General features: G+C 34.8%; 1 protein-coding gene across 9 annotated transcripts in view; it reads left to right on the top strand.

Annotated features, from left to right (window-relative positions):
- The window catches only part of LOC132790634 (rab11 family-interacting protein 3), a 50,816-nt gene that overhangs the window by 16,979 nt on the left and 5,877 nt on the right, over nucleotides 1–27,960 (top strand). For 4 of the 9 annotated variants that reach the window (XM_060799244.1, XM_060799243.1, XM_060799242.1 and 1 more), the window contains 2 exons: nucleotides 10,194–10,232; nucleotides 10,719–10,833. In XM_060799244.1, the coding sequence (XP_060655227.1) occupies nucleotides 10,194–10,232; nucleotides 10,719–10,833 (154 nt within the window). Of the gene's footprint in view, nucleotides 1–463; nucleotides 632–2,730; nucleotides 2,850–10,193; nucleotides 10,233–10,718; nucleotides 10,834–18,520; nucleotides 18,783–20,713; nucleotides 20,769–26,000; nucleotides 27,068–27,960 lie in introns of those variants that run through there. The other 5 variants (XM_060799241.1, XM_060799239.1, XM_060799248.1 and 2 more) reach the window with 4 other exon arrangements.

Here is a 27,960-nt window from a genome sequence, read left to right as displayed (position 1 = left end):
ACACTAATAAACTAAATTAGTAATTTCAGATTAATTTTTGCCACTGCACTGTGGATGCTGCTTTGCTGGCTGTGCAGTTGCCCTTTTCAGCAGTCTGGCAACGCCGTATGCGTTCTCCCACGCTCACCTTAGCGCCATAGCAAATAGTTTTATTTTGTAGAGTGGCGTGCACTTCGTCTCTCGCTCTCTCAGAGAGCATAGTGAGAGACTGCACTTGCCCATCGCTAGCTGGTTTGTTTATTATGTTTTGGTTGCCTGTTCGGCCACTGTTCGCTCTCTCTTTCTTTCTCTGCCACTCTCCACACACATAATCGAGGTTGCGCTCATTGCTCTCACGCTCTCGCTATGTGTGTTTTTGGTTGCGTCGAACCTGTTTGTTAGCCGCATTTTCAGATTGGCAGCGGCATTTTGCGTTGATTTTTAGTTTGAAACTTGCTGCAAACGCGTGCAGTTGGCATTTTTCGTTACGTTGAATTTCGCATCAAACATTTGTTCGTGCGTGTTTGTTGTTGTGTTGTGTTATTGTATTCACATCCGACTCGAGACTGAATCGCATCCATCGTCAGTCACACTCGGTTCCGGTGTGGCATTATAAAAATCTACACAAAATTCCGCAGCAGCATAATAAAAAGTATGTGAAAGCGGACAACGCGTCGTATGCGAAACATTGCTAAAGTTTTTTAGTTTTTTTGCGTTGTTTGTGACTCCTCTTTATTGTTGTCTACGTTATTGCTTCGCTGTTTGTGTTATTAAGCGCGAAGAATGCGCGAAAACGAGCAGCAAAAAATTAAAACTAAAATACAGAAAAAAATAATGAAATATTTTAAGATTTTTTGGCCATAAATTTCGCTTTCCATGGAATAGAAAACGCAGCGCGCGTTTTAGTTGTTATTACTATTACTATTTACAACGAGTTATCGTTTTAAGTGCTTGTTGTTGGTGTCGTAGCTCCTGTTGTTATTGTTGCTGTAGCTGTTGCTTACACTTTGGTAATTTACGGCGTCACGCCTTAATGACTGCAACAAGCGTCAACAACTGACGAACGGGCCGAAACTGACGAAGCTGAGAGTCATTGTTGCACATGCCTACAGAGAGACTCGCACAGCAAAGCAGCAGCAGCAGCACACACTCAATCAGATAGACAACACACACACCTCTGTCTCTGACATGTCTTCACTCACTCACACACACACACACACGTGGTCAAAAATGTATTGCCCACGCCCTTTTGTTGCACGCGTTGCAATGTCTTACATCAACATTAAAATCAAGAAATACAAAAAAACCAAATCAAAACACTCACGAAAATTCTTATACTGGCCATAATTGTGTGGCTGTCGATACCCTTTCAAATGTGTTTTGTAAAGTCTTTAAAAAACTTGAAAGCGATGCAAATTTTTCCTTAATAATATTTGCAGCTGAAATTTAGTTAAATAATGCGAAATAAGAAAGCAGACAAGTTTCTACACTTCAACAACCTCAAAATAAATAAAATAATATGTGAATTCATAAAATAAAATAAATCACTAAAAAGATTTTGAAGAATTTGCAGTTTAAACAAAAAAATTTAAATATGTGTTGTTGTCAATTTAACATTTTAATCGTAATATAATGCAATTAAAAATGCAAACAATCCGTAACTTGAGTGTATCTTTTGCTTCAGCATATACGTCAAAAGTATATTCACTTGATTAATTACAAACTAAACAGTTGAATAATCGAAGAACTGCAATCAACAATTCGACGTGGCCGTCCATAAGATCTATTAAAAAGAGAAGACCGCAGCAGACAGCGTAGACTTCTCTTTTCCAAACACTCTGACTAAGTGCATCAATGTGTATGTGTATCTGTGTGTGTGTGACTGTGTCTCTGTGTCTGTGGTTGTGTTTATTGCACACCCTTTGTGAGAGAGCGCGCAATGCATCAATCAAAATCAAATCGTTTTATAGCCTTAATTACACTTAAGCAGCCATAAAAGTCGGTTAACAGTTGGTGCACAATTTCATTGGTAGTTGATCAAAAGGCGTTGAAGGAAGAGCAACGGCAGACAGACTGTGATCGCATTTGATTTTCTATTGTTGTCTTCTGATTTTGCTTTTACTCACTTTTTTCGGTTGTCGGTTGGATGTTGTTGGATGTCGATTTTCAGTTTTCATTTTCGCTTTCGGACGGGGGCATTTAACGACGTTATCAGAGCTAAGAAAGCTGCAATGAAGAAAAACGCGTGTCTATGAAATATTAGCCATAAATCACAGACACAGAGGCGCTACAAATGCAATTGTCTATTGTTGTAGTTGTTCGTTCGTTCGTGTTGTAGTTGATTTGTAATGAAAAGTGAAGCGTGGCCTCTTGCGAAAGTGTAAAATCGAACACAAAACTGAGCTTCAAAAGTGCTGAAAATTTTGTAGGAAAAAAACCGCTGAAAAATGTTGCAAGCGTGTGTAAATGGGATGTACATCAACTAAATGATCGAAATAAATTGACGTTGCATAAAAATCTTTAACCAGGAAGTGTAAAGTGTCTTAAAAAGTGTCCTGTTGTGCAGTGTAAACAGCATTGTGAAACCACTTGACGCAGTCCAGTGTAAACGGCTTAAATCAAGTGGAAACAGAGATAATTCAATGAATTTGCTTTGTAAAATATTTCTTAACAGACTTATCTTATCTGAGAAAAGGCCATTTGAATGACGAGCAATGCGGCCAATGGCCAAGACGATAAGAAATGAGCTAATTGCAAAGATAAAACCAAATTAAATGAACAATCAAATACGAAGACGAGGCAACACAATCACATATGGATGATGAATATTTTGAGTATTTTCCTTATGACCGCAGTCATTTGAGAAAAATGTGCGTATACTTGACGATAATTTCGTTGAATGTTGTTCTAGTTGTGGTTATTTGTTGTTGCACCTAAATGTCATGTAAAGCATTGTTGAAATGTCTGCTAATTCTTAAGAAACTCGAAAGCTAAGCGACACGCCCATCAACGCCCTCACACACTCACACACACATTCAAATTGGCACCCACATAACAATAAACACACTTTCGCTTCTGTAAACAATTGTGTGGCTTTGTGAGTCAGCTCGAGACTCCTACCTAGATCACAATATTTCTTTGGAAATCGCAACAATCGCGAATTTGTCTTGACCCGAGCATTAAGTATTTCAATGGATTTTCCCTTCGTCGTAAACGTAGCATGACAACTTTCTGAAAGACTCAAAAATATTATTGAAAGAAAAGTCTATAGCAACTTTCTGAAGCACAGAAATATATTTAAACAAATAAGTAAATATTCCTATAAGCATTTTAAAAAAGTGTCACTATAGGCAAAAATAGCTTTCGCAATATCTTTAGGCTAATTATAATAAAATAATAGGCAGTGAAAACTTGCCATATTTAATCGTGCTACAAATTTGAAATCTTAGTCTAACGATTCTTATAAAATTTTAGGAATATGTCTTTAAGACATTAACTAGAAAATAACCGTTTTAATGGCTTAATAATCTTGGGTAAGAAAAACGTTTGGTTAGCTGCTTAACTATGATAAATGAAGCAATCATTTGCCAATCTATCAATAAATATAAAAGTCATTGTGTATGACATTATGTAGTTTTGCATTTTTTTTTTTTAACTGTTTATATAATTTTTGTATTCTTTGGAGCATGATTTTTTTTCATACATAGATTATTATATAACTGAATAGCTAGTGTGCTAGTTTGAATGCGGAAGATATATCAAGATTAACCCTATTTATAAGTCATTAATCATGTTTTTCAATGGAATATATAAAAGACAATAAATGTGATTAGTGATAAATGTGATTCAATTTAAAACTTAGAGAATGGTTTCTGTTTGTACTACATAGAACTAAAGAATTATAATTTTATTGGTATACGGTATTATAAAAATACTGTAGTATATCAAACATAGATTTGTGTATATTTTAATGGAATATATTAGACAATACTAAGTTTTATTAGTATATTCAATTTAAGCCGTAGAGAATGGTTTCTGTTTGTATGCAACTTAAAACGTAGAGTTGTCATCATACAGTATATAAAAATACTGCAGTATATCAAATAGTACTGAATTATGTAGCAATATTACCAAAGTAGTATATCAAAATATAGTCTATATATAATCAAATATTTATAAAATTCAACTATAAATTTCAACTATATTTATTTACTTAAGATCATCGTTCTCTACTTGCTCGTAGTTGCTGTGATTTATCTCACACATTGTCACACTGGTTTTATCAGTTCGGTAATGCCTGCTCCCCCACATATAATAATTGTTAGGAACATTGTCAAAGTGCCGTCATTTGCGTATTTTAACAACCTGCTGTTAATTAGACTTTACTGCGCTTCATGTCAGCTGACAAAGGGTCGCGTTTCACTAGCTCTACTCCACTGGCCTCAACACTATTTGCCAGCATTCCCCTTGCTCTTCTATCCCCTCTTCCAGTGAAGTATTTGTAAATATTGTTACCAGTTTGACGCACTTGTTAATACCTGTTGCGATTCAGGTAAAAGTCAAAGCAGTCATAACGTGCGACCGACAGTCAAAGCAAACTCAACCGAAAGTTTTAATGATTACGATTACCTCTTCAGCTATAAAGCTTACCCTGGTAAGGAGTCGGTGGAGAGGAGAGGCGGGGTCGCGGTAGGCGTCGAGACAGCAACAAATTAAATAATCAGCCAAAGTTGTGAGTTTCTTGAACTTCGTTGTGGTTGTCTGCTTAAAATTCAACGCACAGACAATGGAACTTTACTTTTCTTTCCCCTCGGATATTTCTTCTTTTATTTTGCATTATGCCGTCTCGGCTTATATTTATGTTTCATATTTTTTGTGGCTGCGCTGCGAGTCAATCAATCAAATGGCAAATTATGCAAAACCCCGAACACTTGACTAAGCATATTAGGCGGGGCCCAATGCTAAGTAGTATCTACTCTATAAATTGACCCACATTTACTCGAATAATATTTGCAAATTGCGTTTGTTTGCACTTCACAAAGCAGTTTCAAATGAAACGCCTCGATGCCTCAAGTATGTGAGTGAACAGTTTTTTTGTTTTGTGGAATATTACCAAAGGATGGTCACTCTAAACACACCTTTCAAGTCCGCTCGAAACCTGCTCATTAAATGCCCTGAGAAACGCGACTATTTTTTAATGGTATTATGGCATTTTTAATGTGCTCTTGGTACCGTTTAATTTATTTTGTTTTTTTCGGGAAAAACTTCAATGGGTGAAAAACTCATTTTATAACGTTTCTTATTGTCATTTCTCCGCATTCCAAAATTCAACTAGCAAAGCGACTTTTTTTTAATTATATTTCCGTAAGCAAAGTTTTGTGGGAAACAAGTGGAAGTTGCTAATGAAAAGAAAGTTGTGAATAGAGTGGCTGTATTGATAGAAATATTTATAGAAATCGCACAGAATCGGAGAATTGAAAAAGTTGTTTACGACTCATTATAAACCGTGACTAAGTATATATGGAACGTTTGTTGTATATGGTATATATGTTATATGTGTATTTGGTATATATGGTATATATGTTGTATATATAGTATATATGGCATATATGGCATGTGTGGTATATACGCTATATGTGGTATATACGGTATATGTGGTATATATAGTATATATGGCATATGTGGTATATGTTGCATATATAGTATTTTATTCTATATTCCATGTCTCTATTTAATAATCCAAATATACAACCAAAAACAAATATTTCAATTTAATCCCTTTTGATAAACAGCTCTATCGCATTTGAATAGAGCATCACACTATACAGTTAGCATTCGATAGCGAGGAGCAACGAACTCGCTTCTATAGTGAAGCCACTAGTTATGTCATTGACTGAACAAAGAATATGAAACTTATATAAAAATTTTAATGAATTTCTATTCACTCTACACACATGACTTTTGCAAGCTTTTTCATACGTATATTTTTACCCTTTTGCTAAACCAAACAAAATTCTCAACTGTAAACCAAGCGGAACGTTGGCAGAAGGGAGCTGTAGGGAGGGGAAAGGGCAGTCACAGCAATTGAGCGTGCGCCTCGCAGCTTTTAGGGAGCGAGAAGAGTAGAGAAGAGAAACATTCATTCAACAGGTGTGTGTGTGACCTGTACCGGTGTCTCTTCTTCAACTGTCACTTTGATGGCTGAGAACTGCAAAACTCCTTGCAAGGGCTGAGCTCAGGTTGAATGCGCTGCCTGAGGGTGCCGAGAGAGGTGATTAAACGATAAAGTGGGGGGAACTTCTAGGAAAACATTCTGACAAAGGATGACAAGAGCATACCTACATAGTTAAATACTTCCTTTTAAATAATAGCTGATGCAATTACGGCATATTGTGAGGGGACAAAGAGCAGAGAATATAGTAAATATTATTTTAAATATACGGATGCATTTAAAATAATCATTTATAAAAATATATAAATATAGGCAGTCTTAAATGTTTTATGAGGTATATATAGTATATGAAGTATATATGGTATATTACGGTACATATAAGGTATATTATGGTATGAGGTATAAGGTATATTATGGTATATACATATACATATATATAAGGTATAAAGTATATTATGATATATACTAAATTCTCTATTTAGAGATATATAGTACAATAGGATGGGTGGCAAATTTAACTTAAACAAGTTCAAGTTTAAGACAGTCAGCAATAATACTTCCGTGTCAACTGAAAATATTACATAAATAAAACAAAGCAAAAGTCATAAAAGTTGGGGCAAAAATAATATAAAAAGTTCATGAAAAGATAGAAATATGATAGAATATAATACTAATATATTTAATTTCAAGAAACTATGTAGTATGTATTTGGATGATACGTTGTTAATACTTTAACAGAAAGAGTATATTAAAAGTTTTATTTAAGAGCAAGTTAAAACTTGTAGGTCATTAAATGATTTCCTTAGATCATTAAGAACTTCTTGCTAAATGCATGTGACAAAATAAAAGTACAAAAATAAAAAAAAAAGGAAAAATAATGAAGAGAAGAAAGACTGAGTGCGAGCGGGAAACAATGCGAGGGAGATGGCGATTGAGCAACACCGAAAAGGGCATCTCGTATTTAATTGCAGAGTATCGTAATGTGAAATAAAAAACATAAAAAACTGTCTGCCGCAATTTCCGGCCGGCGTGTTTCAATTAACTGCAATTCGAGCGTGTGTTCCAAAGTGTTTCTAAAAACGAGCAGAACCCGAATATTATTTTAAAGCGAAGGTCACCTACTTCTGGTTGTTTGAATATGTATGAATTTGAATGTGAGTGTGTATGTATGAATGTATGAATGTAGGTGCCACAGCTGTCCAAATGCCAGCAACAATTTCTATCGATAGCGAGTCGAAAAATATAAATGTATATAAAAAAGGCAGTTAAACCAAATGCGACCTCAATCATAATTTGTTTAAACAGTTTTTTTTCCTTCCAAATGCGTAGTTTTTGTTTTTTTTTTTGTTTTTGTTGATTACATGTCATTACCTTGATCGTTTTTATAATTAACTGTCAGTTTTTGTGCTATTCGTTGTTTCATTTTAATGCACGAATATATAATTTTTTGTTTTGCGATATCAAATTTTCTACGCATTGAAAAGTTGTTAAACAACCAAATGTTAAATTTATTTCTGCTGTCTTTTTGTAGCCGGTTTTATTTTCGACTATTTTTTTATTTGTGGCCTGCTGGTTTATAGATGATGATGTTGCATGTCTTGTGTCGTGCAACTGTGCCACATTCTAATGCCGCGTCGAGAGCACTTTGATTTGCACCTGCCACCTGCCACATTTCGTTGCGATTTAATGCCAATTTCAATTTGCATCAATAAAATGCCAAGCGCTGTGAACCAAAGCAAAAGCAAAAACCAAAAGAAAAACTCAAAGCCAACCGCACAGCTCAAGTATAAGTATTTTACGTGTATTTTATTCCCATTTTCGATGACGATTTGCAGTTGTTATTTATACTCTATTTATAATTGAATAGGGTATACACGAATACTCAAGCAAAACATACATTTATGGGGAAAAAATAAAAATTAATCTAAATTTGTCATACGAAATATTTTTATTTATAAACTAGATCTTTTTAATACCTTTAATTTCCCAATTTTATTAGGGTATTCGAATTCGACACGCAGCTGCGAATTTCTAGCTTTTCCGCCACTAGTTTTTCCGTTGATTATGCTGAAAATTGTTGCTCAAATTGCGCAACTTTGTGTGGCACATTAAAATTGTTGTTCGGCTCGAACACTTCGCACAAATATGCGCAATTGCCAATTTTTTACAAAAACAACAGTACAACAATATTGTTGTTTATTATGATTTTTTAAATTTGTTAATATGGTGTTTTATTTTGTTTTATTTGCTTTTATCTTCATTAATGTTTTTTGTGTACTTTAATTTGTGTTGTGAAGTATAATTTAGTTCAGTTATTGATAATTATTTATTATTATTATTTTTATGCAAAGCGCATTTATTTTTCAAGTTTATTTATTATTCATTTTGAAGTTTATGCAATTTAATTGAATTTTTTAAGTTTATTATTTATTCATCTTCGAGTTTATGCAATTTAATTATTATTTTCGTTTCATTTAATTTAATTTTTCAAGTTTATTAATTATATATTTAGGAGTTTTTGCAATATAATTATTTTCATTGGCTTAACTATATATTTTATTTAATGTAATGCTTAATTATATTTTTTTTGTTTACTTTCATCTTATATTCGCCACGCAATTTACATGTTTTTTATACAAATTTAGTTTATCTATTTTGTATTTTTATAAATTGTTATCTGTGTCTCCAGCTTGGCAAAACCTTGCTAATTTGAATGAATTGCTTTTTATGCTTGTTGTGGCTGCTGTTGCCACGATTATTTTTGTTTTTGTTGTTGTTGTGAGTAGTGCTGGTCTTGTACACTTTATGTTGTTGCTAAAAATAAGTCATAAACCAGATGAGACATATTTTTTTTGTATTTTATTATATTTCTAGCGCAGCAGCAACAACAACAACAACAAAGTGGGTTAATGAGTTCACTCTTAGTCGAAGTTGTTAGGGGAAAAGAGTAAGGGGAGAGAGAGAGAGAGGCTGCAGCTAAGGCTGAGCCACAGCCCCCCATAATAAGCAAAATATACTATATATATGTGTATATATATATGTATATATCTTATTTTTCGTTAGTCTGCGGTTGGTGTTGTTGAGGTTGTTCGGTTTTATTTTGGCAAACATTTTTGCGTTGATTTTCTAATTCAATTAGAGTGCAAAAACTGATTTGCCGCTTTGCGGCTTTGCTTATCTACAGAAATGCACAGGCGGAAAATTGAATATTTTCCATGAGTTTTCCATATGTTCTCTGTTTAAACAAACCGCAGCAGGTAAAATAACAACAAATCCACAATAACAAAAACGCTGCTCACGTTTTTTGCAAACTATACAGTTTAAGAAGCGCTGGTATATAAGGGATTGGTCTCAAATGCGTTAGTAAGAGATAGAGAAAGATAGTTTATACAAAACTTTATTTATCTAAGCATTTTATTTGAATTGTTGACTGCACCCATTTCACACTTGATGAGTTTCACCCAAACACCTGAAAATGCAAAATATTTCCACATTTATTTTCATTTTCCCGTTTGACACATTTTCTCTAAATGCACTTTACACATTTTCCATGTCTTGCTTTTTCACTTTTACAACTTAATTTTAGTTATTTTCGTCTCAGTTATATTGCTGTTATTGTTGTTGCTGTTACAATTTCTTGGCTGCATTTTCTTGCTATTGTTGTTTTGTTGCCATTGTTGTTGGTATTTCTTTTTACCTGTTTCTCTTTGACTTTGCTGTGTGCCTAGGCGAAGGCGTCAATCGCTCGCGTGGGTGGCTATTGTTTTCCCTTTTCGCTTTTGTTGATGTTGTTTTTTTCTTTATTTGTTTATCACGTGTTTGTCGTTTTTTGTTGTTGTCTTTTTTCGTTGTCTTTTGCTCTTTATTCAATGCCAGATAGTTTATTTGCAGTTGCTTTAAGGCACAATCAATCTATAGAAATTTCTTTGCTTTGGCTTCATCTTGAAGGGCACTCTTTTAAGCAAGAGCACACTTGATTCTCTAAATATCCGATTTATTTCGTCGTTAAACTATTTTTTTATTTTTATCGCTTTCATTTCAGTTCCGGCCGCAGGCAGATAAGTTCCAATGCCTTAGCCAGGTGAGTTGTAAACAAATATATTATCAAATTTAACAGTTATTAGTGTTACAGTGTTAATATATTGCAAAAAAATCGCTTAAGTAATACTCAAACGTTAGTTAATTCCATTAAATTCACTGTCACAGTTTTGGAGTCACCGTTTTACATTAACTGTGCGGTTTTCAGTTATCAGTGTCTTGGCTAAACACAGTTCGGTGCGCACTGCGCATTGCATTCCACAGTTTGATTTTGTCTTGTCTGTGGATTGTGTCTGCGCTTAGGCTGTGTGCGGTTGATGTCTGTGCTTAGGCTTTGTATGGTTGATGTCTGCACTGCGTCGTTCGCAAACTCTTTCGTCGAGTTAGCGCAGACACCAACCACTGTTAGCAGCAACATGTTCACAATAGACGCAAGTAATGTTAAAATTTCTGAAATAATGTTAATTGTTGGCTTAAATTGAATGTGTTAATTGAATTGATATTTAAACGTGTTACTTTCAATTTGCAGCCAACTTTACAGATCATCGAGCTTCAACTCCTCGGGCCGTAGTTCCAACTGTGATACAACTGAAGACATGTACAGCGACATAAGCTTGGAGAATCGTCATGATTACGATTATCGGGTAAGTCAACTTTATATAACTGTCAGACTAAGATATTTTCTTCTCTAGTTTGCTCTCCCATTATCTCTGTCTCATTCTCTATTCGCTTTTGCAACTTTTGTTGCACAAATCGTTACAAAAATGCGGGAATCCGTTCCGCGAACACGATCTCAAAAATTTGCAATGTCATAATTCGCAGACTCTTGCATGATTGGTCTTAAAAATCATGGGTATTCGGTAGATTTCAATGTCTCTTTGAAATCGATAACGAAATCTGATGCCGATGAAACGCAAAAATTGCACTTGACCAGCGATGACAAAAGCGTTGACAAATTGACAGATTGAAGACACATTTAGGCTACCGATTTGGCAGTCAATTTTGGCCAATTCATTAATGACCAAATTCCAATTCAGTCAACGTCGCCGCAATTCAGTTTGCTTGTTTTTGTTCGTGTTGTTCAACATGGTAGCTGGAAAAGTGTATTTTCACTTGAAATTCGCCCGCTACAAAGTCACAGAAAAACATGTTTTCCCTCTCGTCGGAGTCTTTGTCTTTGATTGTTTTAACTGCACACAATTCGTGGTTAGGTGGCAGGCAGGTGAAACTCTTTATTTGGTGTGGGTTGCACTCTCCTCTTCAGTTAGCTCTCCTGTTTTGCCTCGTTATTATATAAAATGCTGGCATGAAAATTGGCCAAATACCGAAAAAGGAAAGAGATTCGAATTCGCAGCGAGTGCAACGACGCCCCAAGGTCATTGAAATTGACTTGAATTGCATTTCAGGCCAGCTGAAGCTGAAGTGAAGTGAAGAGAAGTGAAGTTAAGACGCGACTTGCCAATTACTTAGCCCGCTGCTCGCTCACCCAAACTTGGTGCCAATGAGGTCGTCATTTCATTTACTGTGGCTTATCTTCTTCCTCGGTAACTGATTATATTCGACTATTGATTTGCGATCATTAAGTGATCGAATGTTCGTGTACATTTCAGCTTTCCCATTTGCATTTATGTGTCGTTAATAAATATGTTTGACAAATGGCAAAGTAATCAATTTTTTAACGCTTTTGATTGGACTTGAAAGTAAAGCTAACATTTTGTTAATGTTGTCATAATACATTTTAACTATTTTAACAGTTTTTTTTAATGTTTTGTAGTAAACAACATTATGTTGCAAAATAATGCTTAAATGCATTTTAAACGCTTTTATTTAGATTTAAAAATGAAGTTGGAGTTAAGATTTTGTTAATGTTGTCATAATAAATAAAAGCATGAAGAAAAACACCACATAAAACAATTTCTAAATTTTTACTTTTTTTTCAAAAAAAATTTTGTTGAAAAAGACTCCTTAAATGCATTTAGGATACTTTTATTTAGATTTAAAAGTGATATAATATAATAATATAATAATAAGAATAATATAATAAGAATAATATAATAAGAGTCTTGAACTGCATTTTAATAATATGATTATTGCCAACAAATTTACTAACTTCAGCTCTTTTAGTCTCTGAGATTTAGGCGCCGATAGCCAGACAATTAAACGGATGTAACCAAATAAACAATTTTGTTGCATCAATTTTTGGCACTGCGTTGAATTTAACTACCAAAATTGTCTTGGGGGGGAAGAGGGACAGATATCCGGCAGGAATTTGTAATTGTCGAGAGAATTCGAATGTTCCATAAAAGGAATTCTGTTGTTATGCAAATTTTCTTTTTTTTTTTTGTCGAGTATCTGGCGACAGGTGTAAATTGTAAATGGATTTTTTATCGTCGACGGGCTGCTGTTGCATGTAATTATTTGTAAATTTTCGAAAAGCAAAATAAAAGGAGTAAGTGCAGCAGCAGTGGCAACAACAATAAAAACAACAACAACACAATCATTTAAGAGCTGTGGTGAATGGAAAATGAAAGGTGTTCACTTGCACCTGAAGTGAGGAAAATTCCAAAACGCAGGAAAAAATAAGAAAACAAAAAACAGAAACAACAACAACAACAACAGAAAATGGCAAAAATTTTACGCAAAAATATCACGTACGAATCATTTGAAGACCTTTGATTGTTCTTTTATGCAACAGGCCAAGCGGGAAACGGAAATGCCAGGCACTCAGGACCGAAGCAAAAGGTGGCAAGTGGCGTGCGGCATGTGGCAAGTCAGATCATTTGCAATGCGAGATGTGCGGCGATTGAAGGGCGTCGTTGATTGTTGTGTGAAACGTTGGCGTTGCATACAAAATGAGCGAAAAGCAGGGCAAAAGCAATTAATTGATAAGGAAATGCGACATGCAAAATAAAAAATACAAGAAAAAGGAAAATCTGCAACGAGATGACGGGAAAAGCAGTTTCAATTGCAGTTGTAGTTCGTGTTTAATTGTTAAGAACTAGGTGAAAAACAATCTCTGGAACTAGAACTAGGTCTAGAGATCTTCAAATTGTTGTAATTAAAGTTGCTTAGCCCAGACACAAACCGCCAGCAGCGAGACATGCACCACAACACCTTTGAAACGTGGTTGCTTTACCTTTTTCTTAACATCTTCGCTATTTTTGATCCGATTAGACTGAAAATTTCAAGTTACCTTAAAAAAGATTAATTAAAAAGTGTACACAATTTAAGAACTCGATTTAATGTTTTCAAAGTGTTAGCATCCGCTTTAGTTTCTACACCATAAATCCCTCAACTTTCTATGTATTTGTGTGTTTGTATTTTCCTGCGGATAAATTGAGAAATTGCGTGTTGCAACTTGGTGTCGTCATCTTTGCTGCAAGAGCGATACCCAAAGTCTCTCAGATACTCGTACTCCACTTAAATGCCGAAAGATCTCTCTCTCTCTCGACAATTGAACAAATTGCAATTGCCATTGTCTTTTGTCGGTTTAACATACTCGAATGCCTACAGTTATAATTGCATAAGTGCGTCGCCGCTTCCCCTTGAGTCTCCCCCTTCTCAGACACACTCACACTTGTGACACAGATGGTAATCTGGCGACGTGTCTGGGAAGAGTTGTGGGAGCCGATCTGACAGATACTTCAGACATAGAGCTCGAGGGGAGCTTTGCTTATGCAATTGAATGCACTATAAAAGTCACTGTTTCTTTTTTTTCTTAGTTACTTCCTCAAGTGTCTGTTCCAGGCCAAACCCCGAACCCAACTGACCTTAGCTAATTAAATGCGTCCAACGGGCTTAACACACCTTTTGAGGTTCTTTTCTATTCCATTTTCATCTCTTGCTTTTCACTTTCTTGTTGCCACCGAGGCAATCAGAGCATTGACAATTAGCCCGAAGCGTACAAGATAATACGAGGTATAGGAAAAAGATTGGAAAAGTCCAAGCAACCAAAAAAGAAAACTCTTTGATCGGGTTTCCCTGAAGGTGAAAAGTGTAAAAAGTTTTACAGCTTCTTAAAATGCTTTATGATACTTTGAGTGGGTCATGAAAAGTACAAGGAAAGGAATTGAAGCTTTTCTAATTTAAGTAGGAAATTTTTTTGTTCTGGAAGAAGAAATATTTCACTGATTTTTCACAAACATTTTTGGTAATTTTGTGTGTATTCAAAGGTATTAAATTTTCCTAATTAAGTGAAAATCTTTATCATATCTTTTCTACTTCATTGAATGCTTTATTTGAAGACCCATTTGTTATATCCTTATACAAATAAAATAGACTTCGCAGTTTTGAAACTGATAAAAATTTTCTTCAATTTAGCGGGTTTAATGTTTATAATTTTCTATAGAAATTCTTCGCTAGATTGTATTTGAAAATCTTGCTTACTTTTCGCTGTCATTTCAACATTTCCATGTGTCTCTAGTTAATCCCTTAAAAAGGCCTATTTTTCATGGTATGCTCGCAGATCGATCCATTAACAGCAAGTCGAATGTATCTAGTATAATAGGACAACAACAAATTGCTTGCTCTTCCATCATATCGATTAAACAATTTTCTGGCACCTGCTGCCCACACAACATACAACACAAAGTCCATAGTACACAGAAGGCGAAGCAAAGGGCGAAATGTGTAAAAAGAAGACAAATGGATGGGAGACAGCGAAAAAGACAAAACAGTAAAAATCATAAACGAAAATCGATTTTTAACCCAAATGTTGTGATGACCCAGAAAATTCAAACTGAAACTGAAACACTCAGCTGAACTGAGCTGAGCTGAGAAACAAAGCGAAGCGCAACCCACGCGTCGCAAGACGCAACAAATTGTGGCATAAACTGTTGCAATTATTATAATTAATGCAAATGCGACTTACAATTTATCACAATTTTCGAATTATGCGCTTAACAAAACGTTAAAGTGTCAAGCGGGAAAAGGGAAACTTGCTTAAAAGATTGAAATAATAAGGGGCAATATAGTTAAGAACTGATAGAGAAGGTTTTATGAACTCTTTTAAATATGTAAGGTGAAGTTTTTTCGTTGTTTTTTTTTTATTGATTTAAATATAATCTTTAATTAATAAATACTACATTTGTTGAATCAGGAAATTGTAGTTAAGTGGAAAAGGAAAAATTGTTTATAAGATTACATTAATAACATTCATTATATGCAGAAACTGAAAGACAGCATAAATATTTTTAATATGTTAGTTGGGAAAGTTTCTTTTAAAGTTGTTGTGGCTTCAAATATAATATTTAATTAATAATCACATATGTTAATTTTCTGATTCAGGAGGTTGTAGTTAAGTGTAAAATGGAAGATTAAAGAAAAGAAGAAGATTACAATAATAACAGTCAATAGACGAGGTTTTATAGACGATTTTAAATATGTTTTTATTTCGAAGTTGCATCAAATATAATCTTTATTAATAAATACATTTTCTGATTTAATAAGTTATCGTTTTTTAATTATCATCTGTGAGATCTAAAAGATATGAACACATATATTGCATTATAATTACTGTTTATGAACTATTGATACATGTATATATAGTTTACTACAACAGTTATCTATCAAGCTATATAATGCGTATACTTGATATGGCAATTTTAGTGCTGAATATTGTTTTTATGCTATTTTTTATTAGCTTATTACTACTCTATTCATTAGGTGTACTTTCTATACGTTTATGCAGCTTATTAATTATTTATTTTACTGCTTCTTACAAAGCTCTCAAATATTTATTGTAATCAACCCAACATATACTCGACATTTCTTTATGGTTTATCAGATAATAATTTGTACATTTTCCCACTTTGCTTTCAGGTAAGCAAGACAAGAACAACAGACAATCAAATACATATCTAACTGTTTATAGACGAGCGTAGTAAGTAAAGTAAAGTAAAGTAAAGTATTTACGTATGCCGCAAGTTTATTATCTAACTTTTCTGCCGGGCGAGAGACAATGAGTTCAACACCTGCGAGCTTACGGGCCCAAAAGAACTGTTTGCCTATCTGCGGCGAAACATCGCAAAAAGAATTGGCCATAAAATGTTTATGTTGGTTTCCCACACGGGGGGCGTCACTCGAACTTAGGGCGTGGCAATAATAATAATATCAACAACAACTCAAATCCTACGCCTGCTGTTCGTTTGTCCGTCTGTCTGTCCGTTTGCCTATTACGTCAGATTTCGACTGTGACTTTTGCTTGTAGCTGTTTTAAGCCGCTTTTAATACCCCATAAATTGGAGAAAAATGGGGTTATTTTGTTGCAATAAAAATGAGATGTTATAAAAATAACTTGTTACGTTTTGCTGTGCAAAATTGTTCGAATTTTATTTAGATCGCATCATATGCTTATTATTTTGCAATCGGTTTAAAGAGGAGTTTTCTATTTCGATTACATCAATGCTCAATATGTTAAAATCTGTTTAAAAATCAAAATTGATTTTTTATATTTTCAAACAATATAAATTTCAAGGAATCTTTAGTTATTGTATATTGTATTCAATAGAATCTCTAGCTATCTCCTTATTATTAATAAATTTGTTTTCTTATTTAAAAGGATTATAATATTAAACGTTGCACATGAAAATTGTTATCCCTGGATATATAGGATATTATTCCATTTGAAAATAATGGAAACTTCTAAGAATCTATTTTGATTGATTGAAATCATAATTTCATTATAAAAAATGTTGTCCCATTCTTAATTGATTTATGTTTTCTAAATAATGGAAATATCTAGTTATTATATTGAATGTATAATTTCATCGTAAATTACATTTAAAATAAAAATAATTTCAATCCATTCTATATACCTCTTTTAAAGGGTATTGTTATATTTATAATTATTAGAAACTTCTTAGGAATCTCTAGCTAATTTATTGAATTCATTATCTCATCATAAAAGCGCATATAAAACAATAAATGTTGTCCATTCTATATACTACTTATATAGGGTATCTTCGCCACGACTCTTGCGATAATCTTTAGTTTTGCTTTGCTTTAGCTTTGCTTTTCGCAAGGTTGTACAAGGCAAACGGGCGTTACATTAATAGTCAACTAGTTCGCGCACTTGCCGCACCAAAAAATCGCCAACTTTGGTGTTGCTTTTGTTTTTGTTTTGTATTTTTATCGCGCAAATTATTTATTATAAATAATGAGACAGGAGACGCTGGGAGTTAACAATTACGTCCTACGTGCGAATGAAATCACGCTGAACTTTTTCAGCATTTGCGATTAAAGGAAGTGGTTGTGAAGCAGTGGAAGAATGATGGAGGAAGCTAGTGATGATGATTGCACTTAGTCTTAGTCACTTAAGTGGGCAAAAGTAATGTGTTTACCGAGTATTACGCCAGCTAGTTCACTTTATAGAGTTGCTTTAATCTTATCAAATGGAATGGAACTAGTTAATCGACTTGGTCGGATGAAATTTGCACAAAATGAAGTAGCTCGATCATAATAACCCAGAAAGAAAAGAGTCGAAGAACTTGTTCGCAACTTTGTTATCAGCTTTTTATCATTTGCTTATCTGCATGTGACACACATTGAGCTTTAAGTTGACTTTTCTCTCTCTCTCTCTCTCTGCAAACTCATGCAAATTTATGATATTTGTTTCGTTGATCTTATGAAATTGTTGTTAATATGCATTGGATTATTCAAACAATTGGCATTTAATTATGCGCCTTATACTTCTTCGATCGATCCCAGCTATATTCGCATATAAATAGTCTGCATGCAGCTGCAATTGCGGTTTTTTTTATAGTTGTGTTTATTTTTATTTTGCGGTCGAGTTTGTGTACAAAATGTAGTTTGTTTATTTGAGTTGTTGCTGTGACGACGACGACGACGCTCCTCGTAGAACTCCCCACTTAAGAGGGTCGAGTTGAGGGTGCTTAGCAACGGGTTTCTTAAGTAGCGCAGACCAAACAAATGTCTATCAAACATAACTATTCCTTCTATTACATAATCAGCTGGTTCGTAACAAGCTTGTAATGGCATTCATTATTTTGATTAATTCATTGTACATTCTTAAGCCTTTTCCATGTTGAAATTTCATTGCAAATTTCCCTTGCTAAGTCGCATTAGTCGCTTTTTCGGCTGCTTACATAGTCACAACTACAACTACAACCACAACGACTACTACGCGTTGTACAACAGCAAAGAAATTGCGACGTCGACTGCGACGTCAACGGCACCCAACAAGTTAGCTTGTGCCTAGTGTTGGTAGCTAGCGTCGCTGCTGGCGTCGACGCCAATGTGCTATGCTTTTGCTTTTGGTTCGTGGTTCGTTTGCTCGCTCTGCGCTCAGATTGCATTTAACTCTTGCCGCGTGCACAACGGACAGAGCGATAACAACGGGAAAAAAATAAATAGACGGCCGCCTCGCGTTGGCTGGGGGAGTTGCGCTCTCTCTTGCTCTCTCTCGCTCGCTCGCTCGCTTGCTTGTTCGTTTATTCTCTGCGTGTTTGACTGAGCACGTTTGCTACCTCGCTTGCTCGATAGCGTGTGTTATTGTTTTTGTATTTGTGCGGAAAATGCAAAAGACGCCAACTGCAGCAGCTGCTGTCGATGTTGTTGTTTTTACCTTTCTGTGGTGGGTGCTAAATAATTTGCAATAAATATTCGTGCAAGAAGGAAAATGTGCCAAGTGTAAATTTAATTTGACCAAATATTTATCGATTGTGGTTTATCGGAAACACATATCGATCGCTTATCAGTTGTGTCAGGTGTTTCGCATAAATCTAAACGTGTGTGTGTGTGCGTCTCATTAAGCGATTATTCAATATGAAAATTAAGACGACCACAAAGCGACGCTAATTGCGGCGTCTGTTGTAAACGCCTTACGTGTCTTGGCTCGATTCATCGGTCTATGGCTTATGACCACTCAGCCGGCTAATCGAAAACAACGATATCAAAAGTTTGATTGATCTGAAATTGAAGTTTGTGGTTGAATAAAAAGGGGCTGCATAGGCCGATTGCAATAAAATTAAAGAAAAATATAATCGAGCTTATAAACTTTGATTATATTTAAACATTGCTTTTCATAAAATACTCAATAAAACTAAAAATACAAAAATAATGAATTCCAAAAAAAAAAAACCATAAAAAAATAATTGTAAATAAACCAAACAATATTTCCAATATGAATTATTTTGAAGTAATAATAAAATAAAACTAGCAAAAATACTAAAGTAATAAAAAGAAAATTGTAATACAGTACTTCTGAAAATTTTAAAAATTAAATGTTCGTACCATAAATATTTATTATTTTTGATTTGATCGTATCTGCAGACTTTTCGTTAAGAATCTCTGAGAGAGCCACTCAAAACGGTACTTGACACCATCAGCCACGAAAAACGGAAGTTTCTAACATTAACAAGGCCCTTTTTTTTTATATGATATAGTAAATATGTAAGTGCTGGGGAGGGGCAACTATAAAAACCATACAAAAATAAATCATGAACCTTTACAAGAATCACGCACAATTTCAAGTTCATTTGGAAAACGAATAGTTTTCCCGTTTTCCGCTTCTTAACATTTTCCATGCCGTTAATTTTGTTAGAAATTTTCATTAGCCAGTCAATTAGTAGTCGGCATTATAACGGCACAACGACCGACCGACCGACCGACCATCGTAGAAAGAGAAGAAGAACCGGAACCAGAAGCCAATAAGCAAAAGTCTCTCCGAGGGAAATCTCCTCCATCTTTTGACTATATATGACATCAGACGCATGACACGCACGTACAGGAAAAGAGTGGGAGAGAGAGAAAGAGGGAGAGCAGAGACTGCTCCTCTACTCTGATGACGGCGCGTGTCCATCGTTGAGCCCGTATGCGTGTTGTCCCGGTTGCGGTGTTACTAAGTGAGCGCGCTCACATGGCTTGAGTCCGTGCTTATTCACTTGCGCTTTTGTTCGAGGGGGAGTCGCATTTGGGTATGGAATGCCTCATAATTATGCGAGTGCGAGTTCAGAGAGGGTAGCTCAAAAACTTTGTAAGAAGAAGAAGCTATATTACTATATAAAGGTGTCGATCACAAAAGATTTAAAATGAGATTGGTATTATTATCACTTTACTACATTTTTGTAATTGGTAATGAAATAATCCTTTAATTTAAACATTGTACATATATATATTATTTTCTTATATTTATTGAACACCCCTCGCTGAATATTGTACCATATGTGGCGAGTGTACGAAGATGTATACGTAAATGTACATTGATGGCGCACATATGGCAAATTGTTGATTGAAAGGCCAGTTCCATATAGTTCCCCAGTTGCTCTCTCTCTCTCTCGCTCTCTCTCTCTCGGTGCCCAGTGCTCATCTTTTGGGCTTTCAATTCCTCCCCAGCAGAGGGAGAAGATCGACGTTGATTTCTTTGTTATTTCATTTGACTATTTATAAGATCTGCCAGGGGGTTGCTCTCAGTAAAAGGCGCTCTCTTTCCTCTTTATCGCTGACTCTCTCAGTTTGCATTTGCTATAGTTTACTTTAAAAAAATGCCCCCTGAATTTGGCATTCAGTTTGACTTTCGCGTTTCGCGTGTTTAAGTCGAAATAACAGAGAGACTTTTCGGGTTTGTTTTGTTTTGTTTTGTTGATTTTCGGTATTTTTCGCGTGCCAATCAAAACCCCAAAATAAATAGTAAATTACTAATGCAAACTACTTCAAAATGTACGATCAAAGTGTTGTGTATTTTGGCTGCTGCTCTTAGAATGTCTATTCCAATGTGATCTTTTAAGTTTTGTGATTGAAATTTGGAAATATGCTTCCACTTGACATGCAAATTTAAATTCCATAACAACATGGAATATAAAGTGAAGAAAATCCTAAAGCGAAATTGATTTAAAAATATGCGCAGTGCTCTTTTGTTCGGCACACACACAAAATGTGTTGTTGTAAAGGAAATTTGCATTTAATGAGTTGCTTATTTTATAAAGCAACCAAATCCAATCCCCCCGAAGACTCTCTTGTCTCCCTATCACAGCGGCCAGTTCCCCTACTCGACAATAACAACAATAAGTTTGTATAGAGGCAATTGTATGTAAATGCGCCGTGGAAAAGCTAATGATATTTTCTTCAGTTTTCCCGCTGATCCCGCTGCTGCTGCATTAGCTACTGTTGTTGTTTATTGAGTGAAGATGAGCAGTAAATTTATGAAATAAATTAAAAAAAACATATACAAAACCGTCTAAAGAAAGTTGACTTAACAGAGTTAATTATGCGCTGGTCTTTCCCTTGCAATAGTTTTGTGTGATAATTTGTACAGTTTTCATAGTTTTTCACGGAACTTTGATTGCTTCAAATTCAATTTGATTGCAAATTTAATGAAATTTGTAATTTATTTAAATTGTTAATAGAAATTTTGTTTTCTTTTTTTAAAACTTTGATAGTAATATTGTTTCTTATTTTCCTGTTGATTTACACAAGTCTCTTTTAATTTTACAAATAAACAGCTTGAAATTTTTGTGTATTTCTGTAACTTTTTCATGTATCAACGCCCTTTTCAGACCTAGTTTATTTGTATTTTCGTATTTACACTCTAGTAATTCATCATCTGTTTCGTTTTTCCACACTCTACACTTTTCCTAGCTGTAATCAACCTTATGGCGGCGTCTAATCAGCGTCTGTGCATACTAATAAACCGAATTTCCAAAGCATTATCAATCATTCCCCGACTGCGTCTAAAATTGACCTTAGAAGTGCCAAGGGCGCTTTACCTATAGAGTCGACTACTGATAAGCTGGCAAACTCTGTAGAAACTGTGTATAGAATGCGAACAATATTTTTTCCATGGCTGAAAAGCAGCAGAGCATTGAATTTAGCGTAATTAGAAACTAGTTGGAAGCACAGAACAATGCCCAAAGCTTTGGGGGGAGGAAGAAAGACAGCTCAGCAATCTGGACATGCAAAATAATATAAAGACCAACTGCTTTCATTACACTGAAAGAAACAGCATAGAAAACAAGCGTAGAATGTTCCTTGAGGGGCGATTGTAATTGTCTTTTAAGAGCAGTTTGCCAGAGAATCATTTAACGCTCTGTTGAGTCTTCCCCTTGATGCTTACATAATGATGAAGATGAAAGAGGAACCAAGTTGCCAAGTTGAGTTTAGTTGAGTTTAGCATATGCTGCTGCCACTTCTGTAGATTACTAAACAGTTTAGTTACCTATTCTATTACCATGTTCCTCTTCATTCACGTTGTTGTTCTGCATTCGCAATTGCATTGGAAAATTATGCAAAGAGGCAAGGTGAGAGATCAGTGTGACAGCAAACAGCTGTTGTCTGACTGTGTCTCTTTTTTTTTCTTCTTTGCCCTGACAGACAGTTTGAGAAACGAGGTTAGCCATTGTCTATGTGTCTGTGTGTGTTTTGGCCATGTTCTGAAAGGGCTGAGTGAGTGGGCGTTTGGCAAATGGCAAATGGACATGGCGAAAATGTGTTGTATGTGTTGTGTGTGCACAGCCAGACAATGTGCTCGGCTTGGCTTGGCTTGGAAACTGGCTCAAATGTGTGGCTTGTGTAAAATGGATGAACTTGTTAGGGTTTTAATGCGGTTAAATTGCTTTCCTGCAACACTTTTCGTGGCGTTTGAAAGTAGAACAACTAGATTATGACAGTGTGAACTCCATTCACATTCTCAAGGGGCATTCAATTGATGCAGACATTCGTAGCACTAAGTGTGAAGTTATCTTCACTAAAACTGAATGGGATAAACTATTAGATAGAGTATGATGTGATGAAGAAAATTCAATTTCCTGTACTTGCTTCTCACATATAATTTGCAAATAAATGATCATCACTTATTAGTGTTCTTAAAATGATTTTAAACTTTGTCCTATTAAAGTTCCTATTATTATTGTTAGACTTCATTTTTAGGTCTTCTCTGTAGTGACTCTACTTCTTCAATTCTCTACAGTTATTCTCTATTATTAACCTCGAAAAACAATATTTCCCATACTAATAGTATTTAGATACTTCAGAGAATGATTTCTCAGTATCCTCTAAACAATTTTTCTCTACTGATGATATTTTGATGAACATTTTTATATGTAGCAAGAACTTTGTGTGAACTTTATACACTCCATTGATACTCTTCATAGTCTCTACATTTCGAAGAATATTTTAAGCAGACTGTCTCTATATATACTCCTTTTTAGACCCTCCCTCATCCAGGGATACTATATGACTCTTTGTGACTAATCCCCTCAGAGCATTCACAGCAGCTCAATTTAGTTTACATTCATTCAAAAGCTGCCCTCCGCCATTGTGTGTGCGTGGGGGCGCAACATGCAACACGCAACGGCAATAAAAATGTATTAAAATCTGAGAAAATCTCATCATTATGCTGCTTAAGAGTTTTGTATATAATATTATGATTTTGTTTGATCACAAATTCATTCTCACGACAGGCGCCAGTCAAGGCATTCGGTTTGGTGCATCATTAGCTTGATTTCCATTGTCTAAAATCGTGAAATCGCCCGCAAGCAAATCAAATGCAGCTACACAAATCAATAGAGCAGGCAAGAGCATCATAAAACGCGTCTGCATTGAAATATCACGCATACGCCACCGATCAAAGTATCGCTTATAAATGGTCAGGTCATAAAAGCAAAGCGACTGCAGCAGCTAAAGGCCAAACCCCATTTTGGACACGAGTTAATTTGATGCGCTTTTCTCGAGAAATGTTTAAAGAAAAAAAATGAAGTGAAGAAAAAAAAAGTGAAGCGACAACAAACTGGTAAACAAGTTGGCTGCGAAATATGCGACAGACTGTCGACTGGTCAAGAGAGACTGGTGAAAGTTGTTGTTGTTATTTATGTTGTTGTTGTTGATGTTGCTACTGTGATGGTTCATTGACAAAAAAATACCATAAATCAATAAAGTCTGTGGTTAACTTAATGTTGATTTGCGGTCCAACAACAACAACATTAACAACAACACCTGCCTGAGGGGAAGCTTTTTGATTGACATCTAGGGCAGCAAACTTAGACGAAGACATTTTGCTTTCTTGCCTTTGCAGTATTTTACAACACTGGCGTTAGCTTGAGTGCATTTCTATTATTAAATATGCTCGAGTTTTTGCTTGAAATTTTGTATTCGTTTTCCTTTTGCTGAACTGGGCTGAGCAAATAAATTTAAATTTATTATGGCGACCACTTAAGAGCGTTTGACATGCGCAATTCTAGCTGAGGAAAATGTTTTCAGCTTTCTGCTTCTACTGTGAATCATGCGAATTTATTATAAACAATTTAAGCAGCGCGCAAAAGTGGCGGCATCTCAGAATTTTGAAGACTCATGTGCATGACACATTTTCCCATTTCTTGAATTGAATCATCATAATCGCCATCATCAAGAACGGCAAAGGAAAAACACATCAGTTTGTTGTTGGAAAAAAAAACAGCTGCAGACGACGGCAAAGGGAAGATGACGGCGTCTCTTCTGGGAGACGAATGTTATGCAATTGCAAACGAATGAAGAATTGCAGCATTCTATGCTCCACTAAGCATTGCAGCGACGAAGAAGACGTTGTTTCTTGTTTGCTTCTTTATCTGCACGAAGTTCATCAATTCAAGTCGCAATTCAAGTCGGAAATTAAACACAGACACACACACACAGACACAGAGAAGACTCGCCGAATTCAGTCGTGTAGAAAGAGAGGCGTGACTGCAGAAAAACAGTGAAGAACTTTTGCTGCAGCCTTATGGCTTTTGTTTTGCTCTGCTCTGAGCGCATCGCGCATTTCCTTCTGCATGAAATATTGAAAGATTGAAGGAAAAAAGCAAAAAAAGCAACAAAAAATTCTTTAATGCCATTTACCATTTGCGAGTTGCCAGTTGCCATTTTTCCTTTGTTTGTTTGATCTGTATTTTGCTTTCTTTCCCATTGTACTCTGGGTGGCCCCCCTTGAGGCTACTGCTTGCTTGCTTGCTGCATCCACAATCCGGAACAATATTACCTTTCAATTTGTTTGGCCTCGCGATTCTGATTACCATCTCAGCAGCATCAGTATTCTTCGAGTTATGCCTAAACATTAAATATCTCGACTGAAATCAAAGAATGAATTGTGAACTCTGTTGTTTTTGTTTATGAAGTTGAATAAACTCATTAGGGAAATGTACTACGTGCCCTTTTGCCAAAACAATTATGCTTCATAAAGCGTAATTAAGAGACTGATCTCCAAGAGATTTTCGTAGACTAAACAAAGAGTAAAAGCTGCAAATATGAAATGAACAATTTAATGAATGAGTAACTTAAAGAAATGACACAACAAACTAATAGAAATGTGTATAAAAAAAAATAAAAATTTTTATTAAAATTTTAACAAATATGAGAATAAATATAAAAGCAAACTAAAATTAAAAAAAAATGTGACACACAATAAAGTTAACAAATTATAAATATGTGCATATAAATCAAATGAAAAAAATGATACCAAATTATACCAACAAAAAATGTGTATAAAATATAAAACAAAATTAAATTGAAAAATTCTTCAAAAATATGTATAAACAAAAACAAATAATATTAAAAAAATATGTACAACAAACTAATAAAAATGTGTGGTACACAGAAAAATTAAAAATAAAATATTAATATACATACATACATATAAATAAAACAAATAACATTTACAAAATAAAAAAAGTTGAAAATAATATATTTTAATTTACTAATTAGATTGTAAAATACAAAGAGATCAAATAAATATTTGATTTAATTTATGTTTTATAATTTAAGAGTTTTTAATTTATGTTTGTGTTCAATAAATTAACAATTTTAATAAAAAATATATTCATTTACGTAGCATATCAAAAGGTTGAAAATGCATAGAAAAGTGCCCAAGAAGTAGTGTAAAATGTAAGCAGCAACAAGAGGAAGCTGAAAACTTTGAAATATCTGAAAAATGTGCCTTGAAACCTAAACAAAACAACACCTTGTCTTCCGCAACAATAAAAACAACACAAGAATCTAAAACAACAACAACAACAGTCGAAGAAGTGTGAATATCCAACACCCCAGTGCCACGCCCCCGCCCCAAAAATCGAATGCATAAAAGAAAACAAAGCCAAAAATAAGAAGAAAAAAAGAAGAAAAACTATTACAGCAATCGTTCAACAAAAACAAATCATGAGTAGTCAACCTGCCAGCCAGCCCGATAGCATTGACTTAGCCTATGATATGTGGGCGGGTCAATTCGAGTTTGTCGGACCCACAACGAATGCAGCGTCGATAAATCAAAAGCAAAACACACTCAATAACAACAACAATAATAACAGCAGCAGCAACCATAATAACAACAATAACAATTGTGTGAAATTTGGGAGTGAACGGAACACTAGTCAGAAGCTCTCAGCGGCGGACAGTTTGGAGGATTTGAATTTGAATTTCAACACAAGTTCCACGCAAAATCCGCTGTGTAACGCCTACAGTTTGGGAGTGACTGGAGGACCGTATTCGGCATTCGGCGACAAGCAACCGATTTTGATCGATCAGGAGACATTTCTGAGTCTCAATCCAGCTGATTTTGAGGATATTGTGCCATCCGATTCGGAACCCAATTCACTTGTTTTCATCGAGAACAAACTTGAGAATAATAATAACAGTCTTGAATCGAATAACAACAACAACAATAACAATAATAAGATCTACAATTTGGAAACGTTAACCAGTAAATTTAATAATAAAACCAATAATACAAATACCAACGGATTCAAATTGGAAAATTTGAAAAACTTTAAGAACAAATTACTCTGTGATTTCGAGGAAAACGGTGGAAGCGGAAACGGAAACGGCGGCTCAGCGAACGGTACAAACAACAACAAAATGAACGGAGCTCTCAGTGCTGAGATATGCGATAATCTCAATGAGCAAGTAAGCACAAACCTCTGACCTCTCGCCTGTCCCCTTGGCTAATTTTTTTGTGCTGTTTTTTTGTTATTTTCGTTGTATGCAAAGTTCAGGGTACATTTATTGCGTGGTCAGCCAGCTGCCACCCTCTCATGCTTGCATGTTAGAGAGACAGTTTGCTAGTCTATCCCCTAGTTTAACCCTCTATACTATAGTATAGTATTTCGTGGCATGTCAATAATGTCAATTTACTATAAATAAGCGAGGCTTTGCAGTCAGGTGATTTAGTCTACCTTCGGATTGTTGCTGGCATTGTTCAGGGCGAGAGGAATTGTAATAAATATTTATTTCAAAAATAACTAACTAGTTGATTGATTTATGTTAAGTGTTTAGCAAAAATGCTTGAAGCATGTGTGGAAAATGATGTGAGTGTTGCCAAAAGGTATTTTACAAAACAAAAAGTGCAAGCAAAAACAGTGTTATATAATGCTTAGCTAAGTGCATTAGTTCGACATTTAAATAAGTAATCAGTGTTGGTTAACACAAAAAATGAGACAAATTGAGCCTGAACAAATGAGTGTTGAAATGCTGATGGAAAAATACTTTTATAAAAACATTCGTGATTGTGATGAATAAATTTTTTAAGTAAAACATCTGCGCCATTCTCTTTGGAAAAACATTTCATTTCTTGCGAAAATAAATTTGCCTTAATCGTCAGTAAAATTGAACATTTCAGAAAATGTTTACGAATTTCCTTGACATATTTACCTATCAACAAAAAAGAACAGCGAAACTAAAAGAATAACATTAAATAGTTGTTCTCTTCTCTCTTTTTTTTTGTGTTAAATTGCAAACATGTGTTAAAAATAAACAAAAAATTCATAAATTATCTTTTTCGAAGCGTCAAATGAGATCAG

The sequence above is a fragment of the Drosophila nasuta genome, chromosome 3 (assembly GCF_023558535.2).
Source record: "Drosophila nasuta strain 15112-1781.00 chromosome 3, ASM2355853v1, whole genome shotgun sequence".
NCBI lineage: Eukaryota > Metazoa > Arthropoda > Insecta > Diptera > Drosophilidae > Drosophila > Drosophila nasuta.
This window is presented reverse-complemented; position numbering and strand designations above follow the sequence as displayed.